This window comes from Triplophysa dalaica, chromosome 15 (assembly GCF_015846415.1).
Source record: "Triplophysa dalaica isolate WHDGS20190420 chromosome 15, ASM1584641v1, whole genome shotgun sequence".
In the NCBI taxonomy this organism is placed as follows: domain Eukaryota; kingdom Metazoa; phylum Chordata; class Actinopteri; order Cypriniformes; family Nemacheilidae; genus Triplophysa; species Triplophysa dalaica.
In genome coordinates, this window is record NC_079556.1 from 8,508,030 (window position 1) to 8,521,027 (window position 12,998).

Below are 12,998 nucleotides of genomic sequence, written 5' to 3' on the forward strand. Positions count from 1 at the left end.
GGTGTTATACTTCACCCAAAAATGAACATTCTGTCATCATTGCACACCTTCGAGTTGTTCCAAATCTGTTTAAATATCTTGGTTCTGATGAACACATACAAAGATATTTGGAAGAATGCTTATAACCAGACAGATTTTCCCATAGGACAAAATAGAATGGTAGTCAAAAGTGCCCCAGAACTGTTTGCTGTCCTACATTCTTCCAAATGTCTTCTTTTGTGTTCAACAGAACAAAAAAATGATCTAAAGTCATTGTGGGGGAGTCAATGTGGGGGTTATCTGTCTGGCTATAAGCATTCATCCAAATATCTTTCTCTGTTCACAGATTTGGAACAACTCGAAGGCGTGTAAACGATGACAGAATTTTCATTTTTGGCAGATATCCCTTTAAATGTAATGTGACTTATATTCCAATCTATTCCATATAAACCATTTATCAACCCTGGGGCCCACTAGGGGGCTTCAACAAACTTCAAAGGGGGGCTGAAGTTGACTTTAAATAGTTTGAAGTAAGACAAAAGACAAAGACATTACAAGCAAAAACAACAAAGGATTATGATATTTATAGTTTTCTTTTTTAATAACAAATGCATATTATTCAAGTTAAGCAAGCTCTTAAATATTTAATTGGGTAGAAACTGTGAGAGAGGGGCATGTGTGCTTATTAAAATAAGTTGAGATTTCCCCATTGCCCTGCACTTTAGTGCCTCCTACCGGTCGAGTATGAGAGTTATTCATAGTGCAAAGTCTCCAAACCAGATAAGGCATGTTTGAAATGCACCATGCAGTCTTGCCTTAAATGAGCTCTATAATTCATGCCTCTCATACAGAGACAGCATTTTGTAAACAGAGTGCATCTGGTTTTTAGCAAAACCCAGAGACGACGATTCAGAACAAACAGATATGCAACAGCAGATAGTGACTGTTGAAACATAAAAGGGCACTTCAAAAGCAAACCAAGTGCATGATTTGATTTGCATTCTATTCCAGCGTGGAGAGGCGGCCGAGCTTTGAGTGGCCATATGAAATATATCCTTGAAGCCTTTTGATAAAAGTCTCACTGAGTTATGGTGACATTGTGTGAACAGGGATGACCAGACCTACAATGTAATTCAAAAGCCATTGTTTGAATCTGGACTATGGGTTCATGAGATACACAATGTCATTCCATTCCATTTTCTACCGCTTATCCGAACTACCTCGGGTCACGGGGAGCCTGTGCCTATCTCAGGAGTCATTGGGCATCAAGGCAGGATACACCCTGGATGGAGTGCCAACCCATCGCAGGGCACACACACTCACTCATTCACTCACGCACTCACACCCTACGGACAATTTTTCCAGAGATGCCAATCAACCTACCATGCATGTCTTTGGACCAGGGGAGGAAACCAGAGTACCTGGAGGAAACCCCCGAGGCACGGGGAGAACATGCAAACTCCACACACACAGCAGATAGTCGGAAGCGGACTATCTGCTGTGTCGGAAGCGGGAATCGAAGTCGGAAGCGGGAATCGAACCCCCAACCACAATGTTATTAAAGGTTACAATTTTATTTTAGTCAGATGGGGCAATGGTAGGACTTTACCCACAGGCTTGTACAGAATTGTAGAAATGTATTTATTAAAATCTATTTATGTAAAATAATTTTAACTAAACATCTGGTTTAGTACTCCTAGCCTAGTTACAAAATGAGTCATTTAGCATCAGTGTCTATTGGTTCTGAGATCTGTTTAAACACAGTGAAAATCTAGAGACTGAGCCCCTGCAGCTATCATAATCTCTCTCTAGCTCCAGATGGGAGAAGGAAATACCATTCAGTCCTCAGCATGTCTAAACAAATCTCATTCTTCATGTTGACAAAGGTAAATGCACATATGCCTACAATGTAAAACAACTACTGCATATACAAGCCTTTTTATTCATTGAGATGATAATGATGATGAAGATTCAGTACGATGACTTTTATTTCTAGTCCATGTAAGCTTTCAGGTTCAAAGTGCAGCTGTTTTTTCTCACTTTCTGCTCACTTTCTACTCCTGCATGCATCATTGAGAAGTAAACCTTATCTTTATCCCTTCTGCCGTTTTGCTTTGCTAATCTTTGCCTTTTTTATTGATGTTTGCATTTATTTAGAGGACTTTAAACAAGGCATGACTCTTGTTTTTGATAATCATGCTGATTATTTTTCTCAAGGTGGCTGCTAAGAAAAGACTAATTATCGCAGCTCTGATGCAATTGAATTCACACCTGGCAGAAATGCGGAGTAAAAGACTGATAAAGTTCCTGATGGCAAAACTAATGCATAAGCATATTCACATAAAATCAAGCACTCTCTCCCCCTTACCCCTTCGCTTTCTGTCTCTTGACGAGAAGCAGTGCTATATCATTTCAATTTACATTAATGTAGTCAAATTGTACTTTACCTGTTTTCGTTTTGCATAACATTTCAAGGCAGCAGACTTGCTTGTTTTACTTCATGCTCAAGAAAGATATTTTGCAGGCATATTCAACCAATCCACACTTATGCTGTCTCCCAACAAGTTCTCTTTTGATAAAATTTAATGACATGACAAAGCAGAATGAAGTGTGCATACTTTAACACTGCATTGAATGCATTAAATATTAAATCCCACATTGCAATGCTCTTAACCAGATCATCACTTGAGATTAAAATTTGGTTTTGAAAGGTTGCAAAAACCACCAAAAATGAATGTATAAAAAAAGAATAAAACCCCAAAAACAGCTATGTTAGCTGATTAAGATTGAGATAGTCTGTCAACACCTTCTCCGACAAACGGATGTAACAGGACATGTTTCCCAGTTTGGTCATGTGATGTTTAACAAATACCCTATTTTATATTAATTATACCATTTACTTTACTTGTTAAAAATGAAGTTATACAGTAAACTAAGAAAAACAATTGTTTGGGCATTAGCTGAAACTAACAAAGAATGATCCTGAAAATTGCTCATTCATGTTATGATGGTATGAATGCCCTAACCTTTCCGTTACCAGCTTTAATCTATAGTTATTAGGTTCCACAACCCATAATATAGTAGATACTATGTGTACTACATAAAAATATAAAGTATTCTACGTATTGCGTCAGTATTGTATACAAGCACGCGAGAGACAATGCATCCCATTGTGAGCTTTGTCTGCATACTGCAAATGCACTTTGAGATGATATGTATAGAGAAAATGCACATACTTTGCAATACATGTAAACCACAAACTGAACGTTCTTCAAAGCAGTGCAGACAGTGTAAGTTTGTGGACTGAAACAAAAAAATGACTTTAGCGTTTGCGTTGGAGGAACAGGAGCATTGTCATTATGGCTGCCATGGGGTCCTGAGGTTATTTTGCCATCAGCAGGTCTATGCTTCCTCCAGTCTGCTGCATGCCTTATTTCACACCCACACATACCTCCTACTGATAGCCCAACAATTTACACACACGCATGGGTGTGTGTGATGGAGTGTGGGTGGGAGGCGGGCGGACATCCTGATGAATGATGTGTGTGTGTGTGTCTTTGTGTGTGTGTCACTGAGAAGTCTGTGAGGGGGAACATTTTTCTCATTATTGAAATAATACCAATGTGAGCATATAAGTATGTGAGGGTATTGAATGTGTGGTTGCATGTAACCGGGGTGTGTCTTTATGTAATGTGCCCAGCTGCAATCTAATGTGTTAAGAATGAGTCATCTTCCCATGATCCCTTTGTGTGATCCAGACAGGGACTCCCTGAGGTCGTTGGGGGCAAAGTGATGCAGCTCTATGAAATCAGATCACACCCCCGTGTACACACAGTTACCCAGTGACAAATACAGTTATTCCCAAAGACAGGTCATGTAAATGCTACATAAAACAGCAATAGAATTTCAATGCATATCTTACCTATTAAGGACAAAACTATTAATTATTATTAACTTAAAGGAGGATTAAGATAATATAAAAGACAATATCGCGTGGACTCTTTAGTTAGATTTATCAGCATTTGATAAAACTACTCTGCGCCTCAACCCTGAATTTCAAAGTGGTTTAAGCTTGAAAATAAATTTGTTCATTTATTTCAAAACACATGTGTGATTGTTTAAGCAGGTAATAAAACCAGCTTTCAACCAGAAGGCTCTGGCTTTTTATGACCCACTAAGGCTTTTATGTCAACATCAATTGCATTGATGAAACAGACTTACATCATTCTCCATACTGTGGAAGAAATGATGTAAAAAACACTCCATGAGATGGGTCAACAAGGGGAAAACAAGGGTCAAATGGGAAATACTCTCTTGAAATTTTCAAACATTCTGGACAAAGTCACAAGTCTCCAAGTGGCACTAGTGAGCGCATCCACTAATGCCATTGGTAATAAAAAGGCCCAAAGCTGTTGAGCTCAATGTTCGCTAAAGTTCTCCTTTTTAACATTTCTTAAAAAGACTTAATCATACAATTCAAAATATAGCTTTATATAAATGTTACATTATATAAATGTATATAATGGCTACATAAAATCAAAATACTTTGTTGTTTCAATCAGACCACACTGGCTAGGTGCTTCCAGCATTTCAGCAATGAATCGATTTCCTTCTTTTAAAGGCCTCTGCATTACAGTCTCTTCAAGGTTAGACTGGCTGAATTTTAAAAGACTTTATATTGTGGCACATTTATGTAGCACATGTAACAGCCTGGGTAAGGGTCTAGGAGTTTTAATAAAAGTAAAGAAACAATCAAACATTAGGCTATAATATGAAATCTGGCTAAACTCTTGTGATGTCTTCATGCTAAATAATCAGGAATGCCTCCTTGCAAAAAAAATGTCAAACAGGATCCAGTGTTCAAACTGTGCGAAAACTAAGTGAGTGCTGGCTGTTCTAGCATATGCTTTTCATCCATAGAGACTTACAGTACACTACAGTAATTTAAGGGACAGATTGGCAGGCGGATTGCCAGGTCCCCATTGCAGTCGGCAGTCACAATAAAGAGCGAGATAAGCAAAGTCAGCAAGGACAACTGCGTGTGAAAAGGGTATCTGATACTGTTCGTAGACTAGCATAGTACGGAACAAACACACACGAACAGACACACACGAACACACGCACACAACAAGGCCACACACACATTGAATTCACACGTGATTTGAGGTGTTCGGAGTCTTGGTCCTGATGCCTCTTAAAAATGTCACACTTAAAACAATTTAGTTTGACATGCCCCGCTTCATTCATTAGTAAACTGAGTGGCATTAAAAACATTTACATGGAAACAATGCTTTGTGTCATCATTTAACTCAATGATGGTCCTCTACCATGCACACTCCATATCCACCCACTACTATCTCATAAAGACAACCATTCATACACTGTTTTACTCAACCCTTGATTTCTGGCAGCGGATTCACCAGCATACCGGCAGATGGTCTCTAGTTGCCAGTGGTAACCACTCTCAGAAGCAACAGTTGCTCCTCTCTTCTCCTTTCGAGGGAATGAAAAAGTCAAGGGGTGTTGGCATATTGCAGCCATTGCCACAACATGTGTGCCATCAGTGGATAATAAGTACATCTATTGGCATTTCAAAATAACACGTCTTGGAAAATGTGCCTTCCTGATTGATGTAATATAAAGGTTAATTTCCATTTAGGATGCCTGCTGGAAATTCAAAATACACCATCACAGACCGTCAAATTCTATTGAATTTCACTGTTATAGTGGGAATTGTATTGCTTTTAATAAAAACTCAAATGGGTCTTTATTGGTAAAATGTTGGGTTATATTAGTGGGATGATGGTTTTGCAGATGAGATCCAATAAACACCATGCAATCCTACTGGAAGGCCTAAACACAATGCATAATATAATTTGGTAATGGTTCTAATGGTAAGCAGCCAATGGTTCATAATGGTATTTTATAATGTAAACCATTCGAATTTGTAGAAATCTTGAAGAACTGTAGCCACTCACACATGCTGCAAAGGGTGTAGCTTGCAGTAACACTAAGTTGCCAGAGAGGGGCATCAGAATAGGGGTAGTTGGTGAAGGGGGCTGGCCGAGGAATGCCTTCAAACCAATGGCAAACTAATGCTCAAGCGCTTTTACGCCGTGGATTCGGTTCAGAGCGGAACACACTGACAGCAGCGGGTCCTCTTTGCCGTGAACTGTTTGCGTGCACTGCACACCGATAGTGACGAGAAATCCTCACGTTGCACATTATTTCATCGGAGGAGACGACGCCACGAGCGCAGATGCATTAACGCAAAAGCGCACGATCTTGTGAAACCCAGTCCACCTGTGCGTAAAGGAGTGAGGGGGAGAGATTTGTTCATTTCGAGGAACGGATCTGTGCAACTCCCATTTGTCACCGGATCAAGAGGGCAAGTCGCGTCATTCAAGCGGGAATAAGAGCTTTTATTTTCCTTCGCAGTGGTAATGCGCGTGCAATCCGGATTATAAGAGGAAAGTCAGTCGTTTTCTCAAGATCCGAAGGAATAGATTAGATCAGCTCTTTCCAAGGGCGACTCGGAATCGCGGGTTCAGAAGACATTCGGTCCACATTTGAATAGTTGAGACTGAGAGACACTGAAGAAGCGTGCACGATGCCACTTGCTCAACTGGCAGAACCATGGCCCAAAATGGAGCTGGTGCAGTTGGAGTCGGAGGTGAGAGGGGTTGAAATCACAGCACTCAAATGAACTGATTTAAAGTGTGTCTATTACGATTTTCCAGTTGTACGTTCTAGGTCCACGTGTGTGTTATAGAGACGTTTTGTAAACTAGAGCAAGTAAGCATTAATCACAGCAATATACACAGGTGCTACATTCTTTTGGTAGTCCTCTTTTGAAGAGCGCGCATTGAAGAGCGCGTGAGAGATTTTTGTTTCCACACAAACTCTCATTGTCACTCACATAAACTCCAGTGGAGATTTTTCGGTGGTTTCCAGGACAGGGATTATTTTGGACCAGTTCTAGAATTATGAAATTTAAATCCTTTTAACAAAATGTTACACTAAACACATTACTTGTGTGCTTTGAGACAACACAATGGCAATGATATATTTGAAGATATGCCCGTGCAAGTTGTTATCAGTTTGGACATCTCTAAGATTTATTTTAGTCCAGGACTAGTCTTCATCCCTGTCCGGGAAACCAGCATTGTGTTTTACTTTCTACTTAGTGATCGGGTTGCCCCACCCCAGCCATTGATCAGCTTCTCTGGGGTACAAGTGAAATGTCTTAAATTGATGAAGTAGGCACATTATGGGGATACATTTAAATGATGGCTACTTTGAAATTTACAGTACACTACAGTCTTTGCAGTTCTCCAGCAATGGCTTTATAATGTATACGACACCATGGTGAGTCTAAATTTAAGCTATTAGATTTGCCTAAAGGTTTAGATCAGAGACACCAAATGAAAGTGAATATTTCCAAACCATCCCAATCACAGCTTCATGTTAGCAATGATTCACAGGTGTATGAAAAGCTGATACCTTAAAATGATCAGATTATATTCAATAACCTGGTTTTCTTAAATGGTTAAAATGTTATTATCCTTTGCAGCTTGCAAAGACAGACAGTCTCATAAGTTGGAATTTAGATCACACACAAACCACAGTGTTATCCGTTCTAAACACTTAACCTCACCAGTTGTTTTTTTGCATTGAAGGAGAGTAAACTGCACTGTACAACTATCTACTTTAAGGGGAAACAATGTTTCAGTGATGTCCGTGTGTTTAACAAAAAATGAAAGATTACATTTTTTCTTAATCTTTTTTTTTTACTGAGTGCATCAACAGCTGTGCTGTACAGATTTCAGCATCTTAGATTTTCTTTTTTGCAGTTTTTTTTCTTACTCTGCAGTTTGAGGCAAAAATGGATGTTCTTACATGCTTCTCTTCTGGTCACGTAACTTCTGTAATGTATTCACTAATCCGGTAACAGAAGGTTAGCCTCAGAAACATGTCACCTCAATCCCTTGAATGAAGCTGTTTCTTAGTGAGAGAAGGAAATGTGAGCTGAAAATGTGCTAAGAGAGGCAGTGACAGAAGCCAAGTAGATGTTTATCTGTAATATTTTTGCAGAACAACTGTATGATTAGAATCTTGCTTCAAAATTTAGAAAAAACATTCAAAGTACTTCCTGAGACTAGAATAAGAAAAGCACATAGTTGTATTATTTTTTAAAAGCACTGTTGAGTACACTATGCTTGCTGTTTGGATCCAGGCGTCAAAGGGTTCTGCTATCGATCCATCACAGGAAACATATTCCAGTGAACTGTGAGGTTTCCAGTGTTTGGATAGTAGGCATATATCATAGCTTGTGAGGCCCATGCTTGTCTGTTCCACAGGGAGGGGTTATGTTTCTGTCAGAAGAGTTTGACTAAGTCCCAAAGCCAAGTTTGTAATGAGTGGAATTCTAACAGGAATGTTTGTTTTGGATACACAGTCTGAAATTTGTATTCTTTTTTTTCTATTTTGAGCTTTATACTGTACTATGATATCTGGAAGAATATCTTGAAAGTCTTTTTGCACACTGTTTCATACTATTTCCTCATCTTGCTGTCTTGTTCTCTTATTTTGAACCTCTTGCTTTCGAAAGCGTGCACACACTGAGTCAAATAGTTCCAGCATATTGATGTCTGTGAATGTCTGATGTTTAAAACGATCGTAGTGTTTCCGGTCTCATCTGTCAGTGTGTGCAGTGGTTTGAAACAAGAGAAGGCAAGGCGTAGCTTGTGATGGCCAGGAACATGGAAACGTTGTGATGTAATAAGCTAAATTTTCTCCTGTCATCCCTTTGCCAATCTTGTCAGACTCACTCTGCCTTTTTGAAAGCTCTTGCATGTTTATTCTTAATTCGTTTCAGTGATTGTTTTGTCATTTCAAACATGATTAAATTCCTCCGTCAATCATTTCGGTTGCATTTTTCATAGTGATGTGTATTAAGTCTTTTCTCTTTGATCTGTCACATATAAGTACCGTATAACTGCCTGCCATGCAGTCATACATGCTTGTCAGGTTTGTCATTGAAGCAAACAATCAAATAATCATAAAAAAAAAATTATTGTATTTATCTGTAAGGAATACTCTTCCTGACATGAAAAACACTAAATACATTACATTTCAAACTTTCTATTTCACGTCCTTTCTTGTAGGCTTTGTTGGCTGTGTTTCCTTGTCTCATTTTATTCCCTCTGTTCCTTATTGTTGGATATCATTGGATTATCACTGGATTTTTATTTTATTAGTGGTTATAAGAGAAATACCTGGTCTGCAGGTTAATGGTGATGACCTAGTTGCTCATACCTCCTGCTCAGCAGAACAGACTGACCTACTCAGAGACTTAGAAACTCTCCACTCCCACTTTATCCCCCTGTCAGTCACATTGATAAGAAAGTGAGTCACATGCTGAGGTTTTGAAATTGCAAGTCTGCAGCAGTAAAACATTGCTGCTTTCTTTCCGTAGTTAATAATTAATAAAGCTTTTCCAAGAAAGATTATGTAACATTGAAATTACGTTGGTTATGTAGAATCATACATTTTCATATTTTAATATGATTTAAATTGAGTTTACAGAGTTAAATCATTATTGTATCGCATATTGCATTATTTTGCAAGTTATCGCATATTGCATTTTTCTACTGCGTATGTAATAGAACGTTTCTATTCAATAAAAAGAGTGAACAGCTATCGTTGCTAAGTGAGATGGTGAACTGTTATGAAATTGTTTTTAGCATGGCTGGAACACTGGGTTCAGCAGCATCTATGTCTGAAAATATAATTTTATAACAAATAGGTTTTTACAATGTAAAGGTTTGTTGCCTTAAAAGACATAGAAGGAATTCACTGTTTCTTAAATCTGCACTTGTTTTGTAAATGACAAGGTAAATCTGCAAGCCTCTAATTTCCGTTCTCTTTTTTCCTTCTAGCTAACACACTTTCTCTGACATCTCTGTCTGGGGAACAGTTTGGTCCCAATTATTCACATGCTATTTCTGTTAACAGGGTCACATCATGACAGAGATGTTGTTAATTTTTTGCAGACAGCTCTTTAAGCACTTTCATTTGCATTGCATTGTGAGGAAAAGCGTTTCAGGGTCACGTGTAGCCAGCATGAAGAGGCAGTTACACTGTTTTTTTTCACTGCAGTAATACATGGTTTACATGCACTCAACAACACCTCTTATTTGTGTGTGTCCTTTTTTATGTCAATGTCCTTAACACGTCTGCTCGGCCAGTGCTCTAATGTCACAGGGCTTTATTGGATAAAAAGGTTTTTAGTATTGTTGGTTGGTCTGTTAGCCTATATTCATATCTCTTCCATTAATATAAAATACTACAAACCAAATTTATGTATAAGATGGTATTTATACTCCAATTTTGATTTCATGAATTATTAAATTAGAGTCTTTTAAATGTTTAATGTTAGTTGTGTGAATGGTGACCTTGCTGCTCATGTTTTCTTATGAATGTTATAGCTGCTGTTCACTTTAAATGATAATGCTGTCAACAAGTGTTTTAAATGAGCACTAGCACATATCACTTTTTTATATTTTTGAGCTGATTTAATACACGAAGTGTAGCTAGATGTCTCGCTAAAGTTATTTGGAGCTGTTTAGATCAGTTTTGTTCTTTAAATTTTAGTCCATTGGCTTTATTTACCACTATTGTGAATTGTTTTTGCTGATACAAATACGTTTGAGAAGAAGGTTGACAGACAGCATCTAAAGGTCTCTGCGGTTACCACGGAAACCTCTTTTGCTCAGACATCTAGTGCTGATTGTCGTCAGGAGTGACATTGATGGGAGACCGAAGCTTGTTCTGAATAATCAGAGTCTTCGTAACTTCTAGAGTGTAAGGATGAGGCGATCTAGTCAGTAAAAGTGAATTGCTTGGCAGAAGACCAAACCTTGAACTTTTTTCTGTTCTACTCAAGGCAGCCAGAAGTACCTTCTTCCTTTTATTTTTTAACTTTTTCATTTTCTTTTTGTCTCGCTCAAGGTTCCAACTCGAATGGAATTGAAAGCTATAATTGATTGTCTGTGCAGGAGGTGATTGTGTGTAGTTTTTGTGCCGTTTACACTTTTCACAAGTTTTATCAAGTTGAATAAGTCAAAAGTTTAGAAACATCACGTCATTCCTTATTACGGTTTTCCAGTGCGTTTTATACCTGTCCTGGGGGAATTTATATTTATCTTATTTAGACAAATATTATAATTATTTTATTTAGACGGGTGTATTGTTATCAAGCTTTAGTCTTAATTTCAGAAAACATCCACAAGGTTCATCATCATAACAATCAACATTATTTTTTGGTTAATGTGGCTATTTAACAGGGTTTTTATTATGCTACTTAGATTTTTTTTACCCCATATTTTTCTCAGATGTGGACCCCCTTCAGATGTGGGTCTGATATGATTAGTTTTGTGTGGAAGCTGAACACTTATAATGCACTGCAGCCACATATTAAACTTTTTCCATACTGAAAACCTATAGTTTTGAATAAACATTTAATAGTACGATCACCTTACTTGCGTATACATTTCGGCGGTCTTAGTCAAGTCATACCACTAAAGGACGTACATTTGTGGGGCTGTGGTTACACGAGGCGTTTCAGGGAGGTCTGGTTGAGCATTCGCTTTTAGATAAAATGTTTCTTTTGTTCCGATACTTAGATTTTTGCTATTTTTCGGGTCCAATACAAACATGGGCAATTTATAACACGCCAAAGTCACAGAAAAACACGTAATCACGCCATATATAGAATAGGTGCTGAAATGTGCTCTGACACCGTAGTCAGTGCATATATAAGAAACAACCCAGGAGCTGTTGATTATGTCATCAGGACGTGACACACGTGCTCCTGATGTTTGACACCACAGCTGTGTGCCTTCAAATTCATGCTCACACAGATACGCACACAGACAAACAATAGTGGTATGGATGTTCTGATGATGGTAATTTGGCTGTTGGGATGCCAGACCAGTGTCTATGTAGTTTGGCCATTCATGTATTTAATATAACTGGTAATGCTTAAATGCTAGAAAGTAGTTTTGGGAATAAGTATATAATACTGTATGTTGATATGCTTTTTCATTGGCATGTCTGTACTTAAAAATGTGGACACACATGCTTATCCTTTAATATTACATTTGTGAAAAATAGTAAAGTAAAAAACAAAATGCATACACGTTTCTTAAATCTTTCTCTCTCCCTTTTTTTAGAATGGACAGAGCACAACAGAGGATGGAGTTAATGCAGCGGTTAAGGTAGGACTCAGCTGACCACTGATATAAACACATTCTTATGTGTATGGTATGGTTATTACAGTTTCCTCCAGGGAAACTTTCCTCTTTCCGACTTCTACTCTTGTTTGTCCATCAGGCCACTGAAGCCAGTAGTTTGAAAGATATTGCAAATTTATTTATAATTTTGAAACCATTTTAAAAGTTGTTTTTGCAATTTTAACCAAATTTTCACATATTATATTTAGGGTAATACTGCTTGCTGTATTTAAATTAGCACGATTCACAACAGTGACCCATACATCAACATTGCCAATATTGTTTGTGGAGTTTATAAGAGACCTCAGAGCTGCTCTGTCTGGGACAGCTTACTAGAACAATCAATAGAAGAAGTGCTAAAAAGGAGTTGAGGAGCCTAGCCTCCAGTTTCTTAGCTCACTCCTTGCATATGTAGGAGGTCGAGTTACAGTCTGCCTGATCTGTATAGGGTCCTTGTCTTTTTTTTAACTGGATGGGGAATATCCTGAATATGTTGTGTTTTATGTGTAACTTGAGCTTGATGTGATGGGGAGAGAGACTGTCTGTCTCTTCCTGTAGAATGTTCATTTCTCTGTCTTTATGAACAGTGAGCCCACATCAGGGCCGCAGTGAAGCTCAGACAATGTCCTGGAACTGTTTATACCCCAGAGGGGCTGCAGAGGGACATTTTTGGCCTTCTTATGTAGTCTAATGTCCAAAGACAAAGTGACCTCACTAGAGGAA

General features: G+C 38.2%; 1 protein-coding gene across 2 annotated transcripts in view; it reads left to right on the forward strand.

Moving 5' to 3' along the window:
- The first annotated feature begins 6,083 nt into the window (after positions 1-6,083).
- rps6ka1 (ribosomal protein S6 kinase a, polypeptide 1) overlaps positions 6,084-12,998 on the forward strand; it is a 47,466-nt gene continuing 40,551 nt past the window's right edge. For both annotated transcript variants that reach the window (XM_056767319.1, XM_056767320.1), the window contains exons 1-2: positions 6,084-6,652; positions 12,216-12,260. In XM_056767319.1, coding sequence (XP_056623297.1) covers positions 6,590-6,652; positions 12,216-12,260 — 108 coding nt within the window. In that variant the 5' untranslated portion in view covers positions 6,084-6,589. The remainder of the gene's footprint in view (positions 6,653-12,215; positions 12,261-12,998) is intronic.